The sequence below is a fragment of the Prionailurus viverrinus genome, chromosome B4 (assembly GCF_022837055.1).
Source record: "Prionailurus viverrinus isolate Anna chromosome B4, UM_Priviv_1.0, whole genome shotgun sequence".
Taxonomy (NCBI): Eukaryota; Metazoa; Chordata; class Mammalia; order Carnivora; family Felidae; genus Prionailurus; species Prionailurus viverrinus.
The window spans coordinates 128,446,097-128,464,139 of NC_062567.1; the positions used below are offsets into that span (position 1 = coordinate 128,446,097).

The 18,043-nt window shown below is 62.5% G+C and overlaps 1 protein-coding gene across 1 annotated transcript in view; it reads right to left on the reverse strand.

The window, feature by feature from the left end:
• The window catches only part of TMPRSS6 (transmembrane serine protease 6), a 34,164-nt gene extending 21,610 nt beyond the window's left edge, over nt 1-12,554 (reverse strand). The window contains exons 1-7 of the mRNA XM_047867541.1: nt 12,466-12,554; nt 11,641-11,837; nt 8,074-8,207; nt 6,819-6,886; nt 6,176-6,360; nt 5,852-5,893; nt 1,470-1,674 (exon numbers count right to left, since the gene is read on the reverse strand). Coding sequence (XP_047723497.1) covers nt 1,470-1,674; nt 5,852-5,893; nt 6,176-6,360; nt 6,819-6,886; nt 8,074-8,207; nt 11,641-11,836 — 830 coding nt within the window. The 5' untranslated portion in view covers nt 11,837; nt 12,466-12,554. The remainder of the gene's footprint in view (nt 1-1,469; nt 1,675-5,851; nt 5,894-6,175; nt 6,361-6,818; nt 6,887-8,073; nt 8,208-11,640; nt 11,838-12,465) is intronic.
• Between the last annotated feature and the right edge of the window lie 5,489 nt (nt 12,555-18,043).

Here is an 18,043-nt window from a genome sequence, read left to right on the forward strand (position 1 = left end):
GAAACCCATAAGAGAAACCACGGGGTTCAAGTAGGTCGGGGACCCTCCTGCTTTGCCCTCTTTATCACCACGCAAGACCCTCTCACGACTCTGGGGTGCAAGTCTGGGGACCCCCTGACCTTATCCGACCCATCATTGGAGACCTGCAAGGCTCTGAGGTGGGATGTCCGAGCTGCCTGGGTACCACAGCGGGCAGGGGCGAGGCCGAGCCGGGTCCCCTCCCTCTGGGCAGGCCGTGTGGGGGGTGGGACTTGAAGAAGCCCCAGGGGAAGCCCACAAGCGTCCCCACCCTCATCGGGCCTGGAAATCAGATGGTGTCTGACTTCTCCGCCTTCCCAGAGCCCTCCAGGAACCCAGCCCACGCACACCCCAGATTGAGGTCACCATGTGGGGCGCGGTGTCGCAAATGAGTGTGCCGCCTCAGAGCCAGGATATTCAGAGAGGCGGGGGGGGGGGGGGTGAGGGGGGAGGGGAGGGATCTGGGGGAGAACCTTGGCCCTGCCCAGCCTCCAGGACTGCCCTTGATCTGAACACGCGGGTCTCGCCCCCACTCCCGCCTGGAAGCTGGGCCAGCCTGAGCGAGACAGAGGAGGCAGCAGCCTGGGGCACCCCCCTGCCCTCCCAGCCGGGCCCCTCTACCTGTCACAGAGCCACGTGACACCTGGGCTCACAGAGCCCCTCCCCCACGCTGCGGAGGTGGCCACATCTCCTGGAGGCGGAGGCCATTTCCAGCCCCCTCGTGGTCTCCCCCCACCACCCCCACCGCCACTTGCCTGCTTCCTGCCCTTGTCATCCTATCCGATGTCCTAAAGCCCCGCTCCTCTGCTCAAGAACTTTTGGGGGGGGCTGGTAAGTGGGGGCCACTTACCAAGTGTTACAGCTCAAACTGCTCCTGGCATTCAATGCCCCTCGTTCAATCCCACTAGACTATATACAATGAGAGTAGTAACGGACAGCAGTTACTGGATATTTGATGGATACACTGAACACATAGCAATAATGGATAGCATTACGATGTGTGAGAAGCGTGGCACTGATGGTTTCCTTTAAATCCTCGCAACAACCCGGCAAGGTGGGCGTGATTCTGCCCGCATTTTACAAGTGAGGAAACTGAGGCTCAGAGAGGCAAAGTGACTTGCCTTAGGACACGCCCCTGAGAAGCACCAGAGGTGGGGGGGGGGGGGGGGGTCTGGGGCTGCCAGACTCTGAAGCGTCCTGTCACCCCTCAGAGCTGAGGTTCGGGGTCATCTCGTACAACCGCTTTGTTACAGGTGGGGAAACTGAGGCTCAGGGAGGGAAAGGGGACGGCCCACAAGACGCAGCCCCTTTCAGCCCCTTTTCCCTTTCTCCGCGGGCTAGCCCCGCTGCCTCTCAGAGACCACACACCGAGGAGCAGGGTCACACAGCCCCTCATCTCGGAACGGGGTGCGATTCGGCCCCCACATCACCGCCCCCTTCCCAGGACTCACGAGGTGATGAGCCTCCTCTCCAGGGGCCCGGCCACGTCGTACATGGCCAGCCGGTCCCGGCACTCGGCCAGCGTCCACTCGAGCCGGAGTTTGAGCATGAGATCCTTGGGGCCCTGCAGGTGCCACAGGCAGCTGGAGGCCAGGTGGTCGGGCCCCTTCAGCCGTTGAACCTGGCCCTGGCCCACGTAGCTGTAGCGGTAGCAGCCTGGAGGAGGGAGAGGCACAGGCCCCCTGACCCCTGTTAGCCAGGAGGAGAGACCCCGGGGGGCCAGCCGGTCCTCACCTGGGCGGCGGTGGCCCGGGGACAGCAGCTGGATGGGGAGCAGCCCAGATGTGCCATGTCCCTTCTTTCTGTCTCCCCCCTGGTTCCCATCTCTCCCCATCCACGCATTCACTCATGGGTCCATTCGTTCATTCGCTTAAGAGCTCACTGACCTCTCCATGCCCGGCGAGTGCCAGAGAAAGGTCCGGTCACCGCCTGGGAGCACCAAGAACAGCGAGGACAGATACAGAGCCCAGCAGTAAGTAACAGCTCAGGAAGCGAGGGCTCTAAGCCCAGCCGGCTGTAGGGCTGGGGAGACCTGGGGTGGGGGTGGGGGGTGGGGGGAGGCAGGGTCACAGCGCGAACAAACGGCCGGTGGCCAGAGGGGGCCAGGGGACTTTGAGGCAAGAGAGCAAGCCGGAGAAGGGAGGCAGGGCCCAGATCACGCCCTGGAGCGGAGACCCTTTCCCCCGTGGCCACGGGGAGCCATGGAAGGTTAGGCAGGGCTGGGGCGTGGCGGGGCTCGGATCACAGACCCCTCTGACTGCTGGGAGCAGCTTCGAGGAGGCCGAGCGACCTGCAAGGTGGCTGTGCAATCAGGGGAGAAGGGCGAGGGGCTCCCGGGGGGCTCCGTCGGTTAAGCGTCCGACTTCGGCTCAGGTCGCGATCTCGCGATCTCGCGGTCCGCGAGTTCGAGCCCCGCGTCGGGCTCTGCACGGACAGCTCGGAGCCTGGAGCCCGCTTCCGAGTCTGTGTCTGCCCCTCCCCCGCTCATGCGCTGTCTCGCACTAATGAACTTCTACAAAAATTTTTTGGCAAAAAGCGGGGACTAGGGTGAGGGTTTCATTTCAGGTGGAGAGGAGGGCGCGCGCTCCGGTGGGGCCGAGAGGCAGAGCTGGGTCGAGAAAGTGGCCTCGAGCTAATGATGAGGACACAGATCGCACTGATTAAGCATTTGATGCAGGGCTGCGGGGAGGGCGGCTAAGCGCCCTCCACTCACCACCTCACTTAACAGCCCCGTGAAGCAGTTGCCGTCAGCGTCCCCCTTTCCAGACCCGGGCCGGATGGGGGCCACCACACCGCCCTGCAGGCCTTGTCACACGCTTAGGGCTGATGTGCGTTTGCGTGCCCACCACGGGGCCTGGCACAAAGCAGGTGCTCCGTACGCGCGGCCAGGGTTCTCTGGGTGAGTGGGGGGAGGGGGAGGAGGGGGAGCTGGGGCAGAGAGCCCTGTGACTTGTCAGCCTCCAGCCGGGCCCCCCCGCTTGAGGCTCGGACACAGCCAGTCCCCCCGGCTGCCCTCACTCTGCAGCCCCTTCTCCGTCACGGACTCCCCTCCTGCGTCCGCACCCCGCTGCACCTGCCGCCTGACTGAATCCATGAGCCTTGCGGGCAATGTCAGGACGTGCACGGCAGGCCCCCCTGCACCGTTCTAGCATCTTCGTGCGCTCACCCCCTCGGCACGGTCGGTGGGGGCCCTACTGTGTGTTTGATTCAGGCCCCAGGGACCAGCAGCCAACAAACAGTTTCTCCCCTGGAGCCCGAGTCTCTCGTCGAAGCCTCACGCTAGGGTAGCCCGGGAAGCAGCAGGGATGAGGGGAGGCGCCCCGGCGGGTGGGAGGCAGCCTGGTGGGTGAGGGGCTCGCCCCCTGCCCTGCAGTCCCAGCGCCACCTTCTCATCAGCGCGTGACTCGCTTGCTTCGCCACTCCGTTTTGGCGAACGCCCACTATGGTCGCCCATTTCCCACCTCCTTCTCTGGGGGGTTCTGAGCACCAGTAAGGGAACGGAGGGGAGGATGCTTTGCTCAGATGCTGCTGCCTCAACCCCCTCGTCCTGAGCCCTGGCCGTCCTGACTCCATCGGGGAGTTGATTTCCTCCGGGGGGGGGGGTGCGGGGGGGGGGGGACGGGGCACCAATGACAGGGAAGAGACAGGGCCTCTGATCTGCCTGAGCCAGCACCTGGGGAAGGCCGCCTGGCTCTTCCCGGTCGTCTGTTTTCTTCAAATCTTGCCCCAAGTTGAGGTTTTGCTTTTGCCATTTTGATAATTTCTCTTTTTTAATTAGTTTTCTTTGTTTTGGAGAGGCAGAGAGAGGCAGAGCACGAGCAGGGAAGGGGCAGAGAGAGGGAGACACAGAATCCGAAGCAGGCTCCAGGCTCCGAGCTGTCCGCACAGAGCCCGACGCGGGGCTCGAACTCATGGACCGCGAGATCCTGACCTGAGCTGAAGTCGGATGCTTAACCGACTGAGCCACCCAGGTGCACCCCCCCCCCTTTTTTTGAGGCTTATTAAGCAGAGAAGTACCTGCTGGTCTCTGTTGATCATCAGAAATATGTTTGGGAACCCTGTCACCTCTGGTCATTGGGAGAGAGTAAACGAACATGCCTGCTGCATTCTCCTCGCCTGGCCTTTGCTCATACTGTTCCTTCTGCCCAGAGTGTCCCTTCCTCTTCGCAGCCTGACAGACCCCTACCCATCTCCCACGCCTGAGTCTGCTTCCTGACCCCCCCCCCCCATGAAGGCATCCAGGACCCCCCGCCCTCCCGGGCAGGAGCAACTTTTCCCTCCCTCTAGAGGCAGGGTCCCTTCTTCTGCTTTGGACTGTGGCCCCTGGTGTCCCTCCGTCCCCAGGGTGGAACGATCCCCCCCCTTCCGCTGCCCCTGGGACCTCTGCTCTAGCGCTGGCACTTGGTGTTATGAGATTCTGTTTATTTGTCTGTCTCTCTCCTGGGCTCAGAGCTCCTCTGAGGGCAGGGGTGAGGACACGGTCATCTGATGTCCCCAGAGCAGGCACGGGGCCTGGCATGGGGGAAATGCTCGAAAAAGCCTGTACGAAGGATTTGAATTGTCATCCTCGCCCCATTAGACACCGTGCTCCCGGGGAGCAGGGACTCCAGACGTGCACCGAACCGAATAAAGATAATTACGAAGCAACCGCCAGAAACCTGAGGACGCGTGGACAGCCAGCTCAGGCAAGGGCGGCAGAAAAGCCCATCCAAGACCAAGGGTCACAGTGTGAGTACCGGTGCAGCGGAAGATGATAGGGAGCTACGTAGGGAGATCGATCGATCGATCCCTCCATCTGTCCGTCTTTCACATTCTCCTTTGAACCAGTTTTGCAATATTCTACTGGTTCCCTCGTTAAGAAGTTAAATACATCTTTGATGTGTGCTCACTATAGTTTCGAGAACCATGATTTTAGCTACTTGGAAATCGCACTTTGACCTCATCACCTCCATCCCCCGAAGAAGTGAACATTTGACCGGCCAGAAGATAAGAGAGGGTAGGACGATGATTTCAATGCTGCCTGCCCCACTGAGAGGGGGCTGATGCCCTCAGCCTGGCCTCAGCTCTGGGTAGACGCTCTAGGTAACGTAAGAAGGAGCTGGGAATTTAGGAGCTTCTGCTCGGGACCACAGGGCACAGCAGCACAGGTTGTGCACTGCACAACCGCAGGAGTCTCCAGTCACGCAGACTCCGGTGTGGACAGTGCCGCCTGGCGCTGTGCGGCGTGGTGGCCCTGCTGGTACTTTGTTCCCAGGGCTCGGGAGGAGGACTACGGAGCCTCTTGGAGAAAAGCAAAGCGAGTCTGGCAACAGGGCATGGGAGTAGGGGAGGAAGACAGGGCAGATGAGCCTGGCTAAGAAGGGGAAGGAAAATGTGAAGGGAGTATCCTTGAACGTGACAGAAAGATCTCCAAGAGACCAAGGTTTAAGTGCGAAGCGGCCGATAACGCTTGGAATTGGCAAGAGTATTTTCTACCATTAGTGGACACCGTAGCTTGGGAGTTTGGCGATAAAAAAAAGGAGAGTCACGTTTACGTGCAATTAACCCGGCTACTCACTCCGACACCCCGCACAGGCAACGCGCGCGCGCGCACACGCACACGCACGCACGCACGCACGGGGGGGGGGGGGCGCACCATCCCTCCCGTCCCCTGCGGGCCCAAGCCTCGCTCGGGACTCATCACCAAGCCCACCACGGCAGCCCCCCGGGTCCCTCCAGGCCACTGCTCCCCGCACCCACCGGAAGCCACGCGGCCCCCCGACACTCGACCAAAGCCAAGTGCAACAGCGACTCAAAACGAAGCGGAGGGGAAAGAAAGACCCCAGGCGCGTACCCAGCGTGGCGTTCAGGGCAACTATGTCTTTCACGCTGGCCTCTGTTAAAAGGAAACGAACAGACAGATCAACAAAGACCAAAGGTCAATAAATAAAACGACCTGAAAAAGTGGAAGTAAAAATTGCGGCCACCATCAGAGCCAGCCTGCCTGAGATTGACCCTGAGTGCCGACCCCCTACCGCCCCGCAGTGGTCCTGGCTCCCGGGGTGGGGGTGGGGGTGGGGGTCGCTCGGAGACCACCCCACCCCCACCCTGAGAGCATCCAGGCCTGCGGAGCCCTCACCGGCCCGCCCCACACCCCCCCCCCCTCCCCAGTACTGACCCAGGATCACCAGGCCCTCGGGGTCCACCTCGTAGTCGGCCCTGTAGGGGGCGGGGGCCGAGCCGTTGGCCGTGGACTGTATCTCCTCCGCCAGCAACGCCCGCACCACCTCGGGGCTCAGCATCGGCCGGCGGTGCTCGGGGATTTGGAGGATGAACCAGAAGAAGCAGGTGAGAGGCCCCTCCCTAAGGCAGGCAGAAGGCGGGGCGGGTGGGAAGGGGCCGGACATCCGGCTCCGGTGGGGGAGACAGCCAAGCGAGGCTCGTGCCCACTACCCCCCCCCCCCCCCCTTCACGTGGAAACCTCCTCCCGACAAACCCGGAGCGAGGCGCTCTCTACCTCCCGGCCGCGCGCGGGCGGGGTTCAGGGGTGTGCCACCGGCCGGAGCCGGACATGCACGGGACAGCTGGGCCACCCCGACTCCCGTGCGGCGTACGCGCGCCGCACAGCCACGGTCTGGCGTGAGCCCCACCGATTGTACAGGTGAGGAAACCGAGCTCCGCGAAGGGAAGGCCCATGTCTCGGTGTCCCCATTTCTAAAAACAAGGCCATCGCATCGGAAGCCGCCAGCACCCCCTCCTTGTCCCTGAGTCTCAGGTTCTAGTGAGGGCTGGGGGTGGGGGTGGGGCCCGGGGCGACTCACCCAAACGAATAGACTGAGCTGGAGTTGTAGTAAGGCCCCAGGCGGGTGCTAGCAATGAGCTCCTTGAGCTAAAAGGAGAGGAGACAGCAGCACCCTGGGGACCCTCTGCGGAAACCCCCTCCCACCTGCGCGCGTCCTTTGCCCTTGTCGGTGGCCCTGCTTGACAGGAACCCACGGGGTGGAGAGGCTTGCCCGAGGTCACCCAGCGGACGAGCCGTGGAAAACAAACTTGACCCCCGTTCCTTTCCCCTCCCCCCATACCTAGGCCTTGCCCCTTAACGCTGCCGCCTACGCCAGCCCACCGATGGCTTCCGTCCCTCCTCCTCAAAAGTCGCCCCTCCACTCCGAAGAGCCCCAATCGGCTCCCGAGTCGGGTCCTCACCGCCCCCCCAGCCACCAGCCACGGGGGCTGAGCTGGTCGGTTTGCGCGCGTGTTCGCAGCCCGGTGCGGACGGCAGGAGGTGCATTTGCGGAGCATCTCGGACACCTTGAACAACGTCCCCACCATCCCCTTTCGACCCCACGCCCCTCTGGATTATCCGCGCTACAGAGGAAAGAGAGCGTTGGGCGCGTCTCCCAGAAGCAAGTCCCGAGACAAGGGTGTGGGGAGAGTGGCTTCTTTGGGGGTGATTCTGGAGAGCACCGGGGGGTGGGGGGCGAGGAGGACAGGCCGGCAGGGGGACGGCCAGTGTGGCTGTGAAGGAGGACAGGGCCGTGGGCAGCTGAGGCACCGTCCAACACGGAGCCCTGGGAGGCCACCCAGAGCTGGCGCCTCACCAAGGCCAAGGGAGCTGGGGTATTTATCTACCCGCGCCCTGTCTGGTGGCTGAAGGTTACTCCCAGGAAGCACTGCCCCTCAGCACTTCCGGCCTGCCCTCCCGGGCGGGGTGCCATCCCAAAGCCGGAGGGTGGGACGTTCGGGCAGCCCAAGACCATCCCCAGGGCAGGAAACCATCGCCCTGGAGGGGAGGGGTTGTGGGTGGGCCCGGACAGCACCCCTGCACGGCCTGACCTCCCCCAAGGTAAGGCTGCTAGGGAGTGACCATCGGGACTTAACCCAAGTGCGTTTCACCCCCGAGTCCACTGACTTTCCCACCCCCCTGTCCCCCGTTCCCCTCCCGTGGTGCCTGGAAGAGGACCCAGCTCCCAGCGAGGGCTCTGAAGCGACTGACCGACGGGCTCGGCCTGACCAGGGCCCTCCGAGTCCCTCCCCACCCCTCATCTGTTCCCTCCCTTCCCTGCAGTCCTTCCCTACCATCCTCTGGGCTTTGGCCGTTTCACTGCGGAAGGCACTGGACTCCCGGCGGGCGAGGTCCTGGGAGAAGTGGCGATTGAGCACGCGGAGGCTCCCCGAGTACACCTGGCTGACCGTGACCTCCGCCTTGTACCCTGCCCGGGAAGAAACCAACAAGGTCAGCCGAGGGAGCCTCCGGTCTCCCCGACGCCTTCTCCTGCCACCCAAACCCTCAGCTCAGCGGCCGGCATCCCGGGCCTCCGAGGCCCCTCCCCCATCATCATCTTTGCCGCGGACGGCGCGTCGTCCGGTTTGTTCGGCGACAGGGAGGAAAGAAGCCCATAGACGGATGGCGTCCCGAAGGCTCCCAGGCAGAAGTTCGGACACAAGAATCAGTCCAGGATACAGACCACATGAAAGCCAGGGGACCCGTGTGGCCGAGAAGGTCAGGTTTCGGGTTAGCGCCTCCGTGCATCCTTCCCTTCGCCAGAGTCACAGCCCTGGGTCTCTAGCCCCGTTCATTCGTTTATTCACTCAGTCAGCAAATGGTACTTGAGAACCCTACTGTGTTAGGTTTAACAGTGAAGAAAACAACACCCTGCCCTTAATGGTTTGTTGAGCAAGAAAGGCAGACAATAAACGAACAGTTAGAGGCGTCAGTGCCGCAGAGATCAGGGGTGAGGGCGGGCCTCGAACTGGCGGCCAGGGAAGAAGGCGGATGTTAATCTACAGACAAAAAAACGTTCCAGGCAGAGGGACCAGCAAGCGCAAAGGCCCTGAGGCAAGGAGCTTATGTGGTGTACTTGAGGAACACAAGGAGGGAAGGAGGGGAGAGTAGGAAGAGATGGGAGGGGGGAGGGACTGGGGGGGGGGGGGCTTGGGTTTTGCCAGAAGGTGGGAGCCGGGGGAGGTTTAAGGGGAGAGGTTAGGTGCTTTGATCTGCTTTCTAAATCGGTCCCCCTGGTGTTGTGTGAACGAGCTGTAAGGCGGCAAGGGTGGAAGCAGGGAGCCCCGCGGCCGTCGGGGGAGGGGGTCTCCTACAGTCATCCAGTGACAGTGGCCAGGGGAGGGGCGACCAGGCCTGCTGGCCAATTGGGGCCGGGGTGTAAAAGACGGGAGCAAAGGGGGGCATGGCTGGAGGGTCGGGATGGCCACTGAGTGGGCGGGGGGGGGGGGGGGGGGTGTGGGTCCGGAGGATACGAGGGAGAGCCGTGGGCTGCGGTCCGAGGTGCCCTTAGGCATCCTGGTGGAGGGCAAGCCCCGGTGACAGAGGGGCCCAGGCTGGACGGATTTGGGAGTCACCGGGGTATAAAGGACATTTAAGGCCAGGGCCACCGGATGAGACCCTGAAAGAAAAAGGCGGACTAGGGAGAAGGGGAGCCCTCGACCAGCTGAAGGACACGCGGGAGAAGCAAACAGTGTGAGCTGGGGGAAGAGAAAATGTGGGGCGCCCTGGCAGCCACGTGAGGAGAGGGTTTCGAGGAGGAGGGAGTGAGGGGCCTGGTCAGATGCTGCCGGTGGCTCAGGTGCAAGGCGGACAGAGGGCCGGACGTCGGATGTAGCGACGTGATGACTGGCGACTTTGGCGAGCGCCATTGGGGGTGGGGGCGGGGAGCCAGATTGGAGAGGGTACCGGAGAGGCTGGGGGTGCAGAAGTAGAGACGGGTCTTTCGAGGAGTTTGCTGCAAAGGGGGGAGTGGAGAAATGGGGGGGGGGGCGCCTGCGGGATTTGGGGCCGGGAAGAAGAAAGCATGAACGGTCACCCAGGAGAGCAGGGGAGGGTAAGTACGAGGAAGACAGGGCTGGGCAGTCGTGAGGGCCCCCAGCATAAGTAGGAGGCACCCCAGGGCCCAGGACCTGCCCGCCTGGGGAGCCAGCCCCTACCCCTGCCCCTCCTCTCCCCCCGACCTCTTTCTAGAGCCCGACTGCCACTTAACCAGTCATTGGCTTGTCACTTTGGGCTTCTCCTGCTCCAGTAGAACAGGCCCCCTGTCTGTCTCCCTTCTAGATTCATCGCCTCGCCCAGCACCCGGAGCACAACGTGAGCCTGGGCGGGAAGAATCCTTCAAATAGCTCCTGGAAGTCCCTCCTTTTACCCTTAAATCCCTTTGGGGGCTTTGGAGCACCCCCCCCCCTCCGCTGGGTCCTCAGCCCCAGGGAGCACCCCCTCCCCGAGGGGTGAATGTACTCCCGGAACAGAATCAGGAGCAATTAGACTCCTCAAAGAAAGACGATTGGCCCTTGGGTTCCTGGCCCTCCAGCCCGACACCGCGGTTTACCCCGAAGACTAATCATCCCGAGGCCTCGGCAGCTCTGTGCTATTTGGGGTACTGGGTTCCTGCCAGTGGTGAAATGCACACAGCTTCCACCCCCACCCCCCCCCCCCCCCACCCCCCGGCCTGCCCGCATCACTTGGCTCTGAGCGGATTCACGGTCTAAGTCATGGCCAGCAGGTGCATCAGGCCTAGGCTTCCTAACAGCGTGGCCCAGGGGCCGGCTCCAGACAATCCCTACCCCGACGCCCACTGGGGCTGGGCCTAGGCTGATGTCTCTGATGCCTGCTCCATAGTGGGTCCCCGTTCCCTTCACAGGGCCTGACATTCACCATGAGACTCGGCCAGTAAGGAGACTGTCTAACTTCCGCGGAGTGTTTATGGGAAGTCTCTGATCGCTTGGGCAAGGTGCATTGTCTCCACTCTGGTTCCTTGGCCGCTCACCTTCCTCTGTCCTAGCCCATGGCGTGCTTCCTGGTGAGGGCAGGGGGCTATCTTCAGAGTCTGGCACAGAGCCTGGGGCACAGAAAGTGCTTGGTACTGAATAAGGGAGTGAGTGGATGAATGAATGAATGAATGAATGAATGGAAGGATAGACAGATGGACCCAAGAACATGGGCCCATTGCTCCTGGGTCTCCCGGGGACCAGTTGAGGGCTGTGATACCAGAGGGGGAGGCCAAACTTCAGGCCAAGGCCAGCGTCCCCTGGCTGCCTGCTCTGGACACTCCAGATCCCCCTTCCCCGTGTGTTGAATTGTAAGCGTGCCCGAGCTGGGGTGTGAAAGCCATCTCTGTGCAGGGACACTCCCCCGGGTGTTTGAGTCCTGTGTCTCCCTCCCCTTCATCCGCACTCATGCTGGGTCCTGGAGACCCAGAGGCGACAGCTGTGGTCCCCACCCCAGGTGCCAGGTACCTCCCGTGCCGCTGGGCCTCCTCCCGAAGAGCCAACTGGCTCTGAGCCCAGGGGCAACCCAGGAGGGCTTCAGGCAAGTGGAGGCAATGTTTACACTCCTGCTTGTCGGTTCACGGGAATTGGGTGCTGTGAGAATACGCCTTCCCCCGCTGGAGGGAGCTGGGGGCGCTTGACTCCAGCAAGGAACTTGCCCTTGACCTGAGCCCAGGACCTAGAACGTAGGTGCAGGAGGTCTCCCATCTCACAGGACGGCAGAAAGACTCAGAGAAGAAGTGCCTTGCCCAAGTTCACGCAGTGAACTCCGCATTCCCCGAGCCTGGACTTCCGGTCTCTCCTGGTACGCCCCCGACGGCCATCCCAAGTCCTCCCCAGGCGCCTCTCCCAGACGGGCCCACAGGTTACCTAGGAAATACCAGAGCAGGACCCCCACCGAAGCCAGCACGACAAGGGCCAGCCACAGGGGCGCCAGGCGGAGGTAGTCCCGGACTTTTCTCTTGGAGTCCTTGGGGGCCTTGAACATCCCCTCCGGCTCTGCCTCCTCGCCATCACCTCCATCGCCCTGTCCGCCAGCTGCCTGGGGGGCCTCGGCCGTGGGCATCCTGGTGGAGAAACAGACCCGGGTTGGAAACGACCCGGCGTCGGCAAAGGAGCTTTTGCCGAATACCAAGGGTGCACGGAAGACAGCAGCCCTGCCTTTGGGATGGGAAGTCTGCGACTCTGGAAGGCGGTGATTGAGAGAGGGCACCTGCCACCTCCTAGGGTCTTGGGGCCGCTCGCTCCAGAGGGCAAGTGGAGCTGGACTCAGTCGGGCTCTGGAAACGCCACCTTTGCGACCACACCGGCCTCTCTGTGGTCCGAGGACAGAGAGGGGCTTCGGTTCCCAAGCCCCCCACCGCCCCGCGATGGTACCCGCAGCCGGAGAGCCCGGAGTGCAAATTTCTATCAACCAGCTCCTCGCGCCCTTGGCCTTCTGTCCACTCAGGCGATTTCCTTCCTCTCGGTTCTCCGTGGCACAGCGTCCCGAAATACCGCTGCCTTCCATTCACGTAAACCCTCCCCTGGCAGCCCCTGAGCCAGTATAATGCTGGGCCACACCCCTGCCCTTCCAGAAGTGCGTCCCTCTGGTCTCCCCCCCCCCCCCCAAGCCGAGAGTGTCTTGGGGCCAGAGGAGGCACAAACTAAAATTCATCGAGCGTCTCGGGAACAAAATTCATTTCATCCGCTCACCCAGGGGCGTGGGGCTCGTTGTCCCTCTGCGTTCCCCTTCCTCGGGCCCATGCTGTGTGGACACTTTACGTGTCTGCCTCAAACCTCCAAACACCGTTCGAGGTTCCGCACCCACTGGGCAGAGGAGGAAACCGACGGCCAGAGCGTTACAGCCACAGCTCAGTCCGGGATTTTCCTAGGCTCAATTTCCCAATGCGGTTTGAGGATCTGTCACTCACGATCAGCTCCGTTTTACAGATGAAAAACCCGACGCCCTAGAGGCTAAGCCACACTGGCCCAGGGTCACACAGCAGGAAGGTGGGGATCAAGCCCGGGGGTGGGCGGGGGGGGGGGGTGGTTCTGTCTCCCTGCTCCTGCCAGGACCCTGGGCTGCTTCCTGTAAATGAGCTGTTCATTAACAGATCATGACTTCATAACAACCGGATGTTGCCCCTCTCAGTGCCCTGGGTCTGCGGCTGTATCTTCGGAACCCCCCAAGGAAACTTCTGGGTGTTATTTGGCTTTTCGGGGAAGGCCCTTTAGCCATCCGCCCACCGGCAGGGTCAGGATGCTAGACCCTCGAGAAGTGTCTCACTGCATCCATAAATGCCACTGTGGCTTTAAAATACACCCCCAGATGTGTATGTGGGGGTGAGGGGGTGGGAGGGCTTTCCTTGGGGCTGCGTGTTAGGTTTTCATACAGTGGGTTTTCTGAAAAATGGGGCTCCCCAGCGAAGCTCGAAGCTCTCCCGGCTGGATTCAAGGGGCCTCCTGGCCCTCCTCCCTGCGTCCCTGCTCCCCGTTGCTCCTCTTGGAGTTAAGTCACTGGCTCCCAGCCACAGTGACCCTTACAGCGTCCCCTCCCCCCAGAGTGCAAGGGAGGAGGGACTGTTGGCAACCCTCAGCCGGGCTGAGGCTCTTCCAGAAGCCATCAGTACCCACGGGGCCGCAGCCGAGGATGACCGGTGCACATCCTGCGAAGTTCGGGGCAGCCTCGCCCGCCTCCCAAAGCGTCCGCAGCAACCCTGGTGACAAACTGGCCATCCCGACAGGCTGGCTCGAGGAGAGCCCAGGTCCTCTCTCAGCCCAGGTCCACCGCTTCTGCCAGAGGTGGCCACACCCCTGGTTATATACTCTTGAGCCTGGATCACCAAGGAGCTATTGCGGGATTTCTCGCACCGCCATGGGGACTTGGGGGCACAGAGGTGAGGTTGAGCGGCTTGGCCGGGGTCTCACAGTTGGTTAGAGCAACAGAACCAGACTGTAAACCCAAGCAGAGTAGCGGCCCGACCCCTATGCTCTGCTGGCTCACGCATCATCGGGGTACCGAGGTGGGGGGTAAACGAGGCCCGGAGAAGGTCAGAGGTCTATTAGGGGAGGCGCCTAGGGGAGCAGTCCAGGGTGGGATGCTCAGCAGGCCTTCCCTCCCTTCTCCCCACCCCCGAGACCAGACCTTCACTCCACGGATTTCATCTTCTTCCTAAGTGTCCCTCACTCCCATCTGGGGGGGGGGGGGGGGACAGTGAGCATCACAGAGGAGCCCAGTATTAGCAAAGCCACTGGGCAGAAACCCAAGGTAAGATCGGCCCAAGTTGGATCCAGCCCAAGTTGACGGGGGGGGGGGGGGGGACAATTCATCGGGACCTCCCCATCGCCTCCCACCTGGGCTCCTGGGGCAGACTCCTCCCTGGGAGGACTTCTCCCTGGGGTCCCCATCTCCTGTCTCCTCCAACGTGCCATCACACTGTCACCGGGCAGCACTCCCTGCCCACCTCCAACCGCTCGCCTGCTCAGAACGCCCTCGTGGCCACCTCTGCACCCTTGCTGTAGTGCCCAAGACCCTCCATGGCCAGGCTGCTGCCCACCTTCTCCCGTAGCCCTAACTCCCATCCCGCACATCACCCCGCAGGCCCACAAAGCCACACCTTTGTGCAGCCACGCCCTCCGCCTGAGGACTGCAGGGATCCCTAAAGGCCCCGTGCAAGGCCACCAGCCTGGCGATGGGTCCCCAGGCCCTGGGTAGTAGGCCGCCTCCTCTCCTGGGCGGTCAGATCCCCAGGATGCCTGGCTTTTGGCTTCGTCTCTTCCCCCCACAGGAGAGACAGGCCTGCGTCCTCCTCACCCCTGCTTCCCCGCAGAACCCACAGGCCCTGCTACGTGAATGAGAGAACGAATGGCGAGGGCCCCCAGGTCTCCAGACCCCTGGTACGGTGCTCTCTCCTACACCTTGCTGCCTCCAGGAGGCGGAACCTGGGGCTTGCCTGCCGTGTCCCCCTGAACGACTCCATTTAAAAACAAAATTTTTTTTTAACGTGTATTCATTTTTTGAGAGACAGAGCGTGAGCTGGGGAGGGGCAGAGAGAGAGGGGGACACAGAATCGGAAGCAGGCTCCAGGCTCCAAACTGATAGCACAGGGCCCGACGCGGGGCTCGAACTCACAAACCGCGAGATCGTGACCTGAGCCGAAGTCGGACGCTTAACCGACTGGGCCACCCAGGTGCCCCCGAACCACTCCATTTTTGTCAGGCACCTGCTTGGTGTCGGGCTCTGCACTGGGCACGGGGAAGGGGGGGGACACGCGCTGGTGAATATGAGCCCTGTCTCCCGTCCTCTTGGGGCTGACAGCCCAGCAGGAGATGGGCAGGTGTGACAAGTGACAGCTGGGAAGATGACCCACGACTCCTGTCTTTTACTATGATACAGTGCCCCCCTCCCTGGTTGCTTCCAGGGTTCAGTCCATCAGAAGGGTCTGTGGTTCTACCCTCCAGCTGCTTCCAGAACCCGACCCCTTCCTGGAACCTCTAGGGCTCCCACCGTCATCCAGGTCAGTATCATCCATCACCTCGACTCCTGCAGTAGCCGGCTGTGTGGTCACCGCCACTAGCGAATTCCCACACAACCGCCAGAGCGGGCTTTTCACCGTGGGCCCTGCTCGTGGGCCTCACATCGCTCTCCTCCACCTAGAGCGGAGCCCGAAGCCCAGATCACAGCCCACAAGAGCCTATGGGACACGGCCCTGGAGTGTCATTCTGTCCTCTCCCACCCTCTGCTGCAGCCACACCCAGCTCCTTGCCAGACCTTCCACTATCAAGCACGCGGCACCTCAGGGCCTTTGCACATGCTGTTTCCTCTGCCAGGAACGCTTTTCCTTCGGTTCGCCCCAAGGCCTGCTCCTCTCCCTCCAGGTCTTTTGCTCGAATTTCTTCACAGCCCTTCTGGTGACCTACACTGCATGATGCTGAGTGTCCTTTGTCTGTCTCCTCTCTGGCTGAAAGCGGCACCGGGACAGGGGCTTTATTCTGCCCACCGCTGTGTGCCCTGCTCCCAGGGCAGAGCTCGACCCCCAGTAATTGTCGTCAAGCGAGGGAATGCTGGGATCCCAGCTCCTTCCCGATAGCTGGAGGGTGCTTTGGGCACGCGTGGCCCGGCCGACTTCTCCTGCCTTCCTTTCTCTCTGCTTTCTTTTTCCCCTTGATGCTGGACTTCTTGGCCATCAATTCTAACAATGAAGATGCTACAAGAAGTATACAGGTCAAGGGCCCTGAGCTCGCTCTGCATGAAAAGCGTCATGCGGGTCATTTTGGGAACCCTGAAAGTTCTTGCTCGTCACCTGGCTTTCCCTCTGCCTGGGCTGCCCTCCTCTGACTTGGCCAGCTCCCAGCTGACCCCTGCGCGCCTCCCACCTCCTCTTGGCAGTTCTCCCAGGGTGCCTCAGGAGGGGTGGCTGCTTCTCTGGAGCATCCCAGGCCTCCCCCATCAACGCGCAGTTCACCTTGGGACATTCTCTGTCCCCTGAGGGTGAGCCCCTGGAAGGAGGGCTGGGTGTGCCCCAACTGCCACCGGCTTCTTCTCTGATCTGAGCACCTGGCCCCTTCCCTGGCACCTGCCCCTCTGCCCTCCAGCTCTCCCTTACCCTCGGAGCGTCCTGAGTCGGCCCACCGGAAGCTGAGCTCCCCGGGGGGGGGGGGCGGGGGGGCAGGGCCGGGCCACCCCCCCTGCCTGCCAGCCCTTTACTGGACAGTGTTGTGAATCACATTGTATCTCAGCCTCCAGCAGCCTGGGATGTTCTGCTTTGTTATCTCTATCTAATAGTTGGGAAATGAGGTACGGGGAGAGAAAACGACTTGCCCAAGGTCACTGAGCCACCGCAGGGCAGAGCGGGGAGGAACAGACCAGAAATCTCATCTAGAGCCATGGAAGGCACCTTCCAGCGAGGAGGACCCGGGCCTGGAGCAGATCCCTGCTACGAGCCACGTGGTGTGCGCCCGAGGGTGGGGGGAGCGCGTGAAAGTCCCTTCCACGCACACGCGAATACGGTATAAATATGTGATAAACCCACACACAGATCACAGAGGCAGACACACGTTCAGGTACACACACATCCGTCTGTGACACACGAACTCATGGGTGCATTCCTCAAACTTCACACACGCACACGCACACGCAGAGCCGGCCGCATGCAGCTCAGGGCCTGGGACCTAAGGGTCCCCCGTTCGGCACAGCGTGAGGCTCGGGGCCCGTCTCCCACACCCGAGAGCCCAGGTGGGTGCGTAGGTAGGGAGCAGGGCACATCCAGTGTTGCGGAGTGTGGGTGGGGAGCTCGGCCTGGCAAACGGGGCCCCTCCTCCGCCCAGTCCCTGGCCCAGGGTCCACCGGCCCCACCGGAACCCAGGCCTCCCAGCCCCCAGAGCCCGCAGTGTCCCCACTGCCCCCGTGCCTGCCCATATACCTGGCCTCACGCTGCCCCGTCTCGCCCCCACCCCGGCTCTGGGGACCCCTCGCCCTCTGCTTACCCAGTCGCTGTCTGGCCGACGGGGCCCTGAAGACCTGTTCTCCGAGCAGGGCCGGAGGCTCCGGCCCCAGAGAGCCAGGCCTGGCTCTCAGAATGGACACTGTCACCGGGCCATTCTTAGATCCTGGTCCCCCGTCCTGGAGGCCCCCGCTTACCTCTGGGAGTGGCAGGTGGGTGCCGGGCCTGCACGCAGGCCCCAGAGCCTCTGTTTGTCCAGGCCAAGGTCTCCCTGCCCCCACCAGCCAGCCTGGGCTGGATCAATGGCCCAGAGCCATGGCCGGGCTGTCTGGCCCTTGTCCCCTGTGGCCTGTGGCCCCAGGCTCCATGGGCCTTCGGCCGGGTTCAGGTCAGCACGGTGACGGAGCCCAGGTAAACAGGCCGGAGGCAGGAGACAGGCAGCGCCCGCCCCACCCCACCCCGCCCCGTGGGCACCCCGGAGGCTGGCGGGCAGGTGCAGGAGATCCGAGCTCTCCCCTGAGGCCTGTTGCCTGGTGACGTTCCTGCCTGGTTACAGCCCCCGGTCCCCTAGAGCATGAGGTTGGGGGGGAGGGAGGGACTGAGGATGGGGGGCTGTGCAGAGGCCCGGGCGGCGGGGGCAGGGGCTCATGTGGGTCTCCTTACCTAGACTGGGGACCCCGGAGGAGCCAGTGGCCCGGGAGAGAGCAGGAGGCTGGGCCCCTGTGGTCCGGGGACTGAAAGGGGGAAAGCGGGGTCTGCTGCTACTTTCCGTTCAGCTGGACGTGATTTCAACTCCTCCCTGATTCTATAGAGGGGTGCTCTCCACTGAGGCGGCCACTGGCCACAGG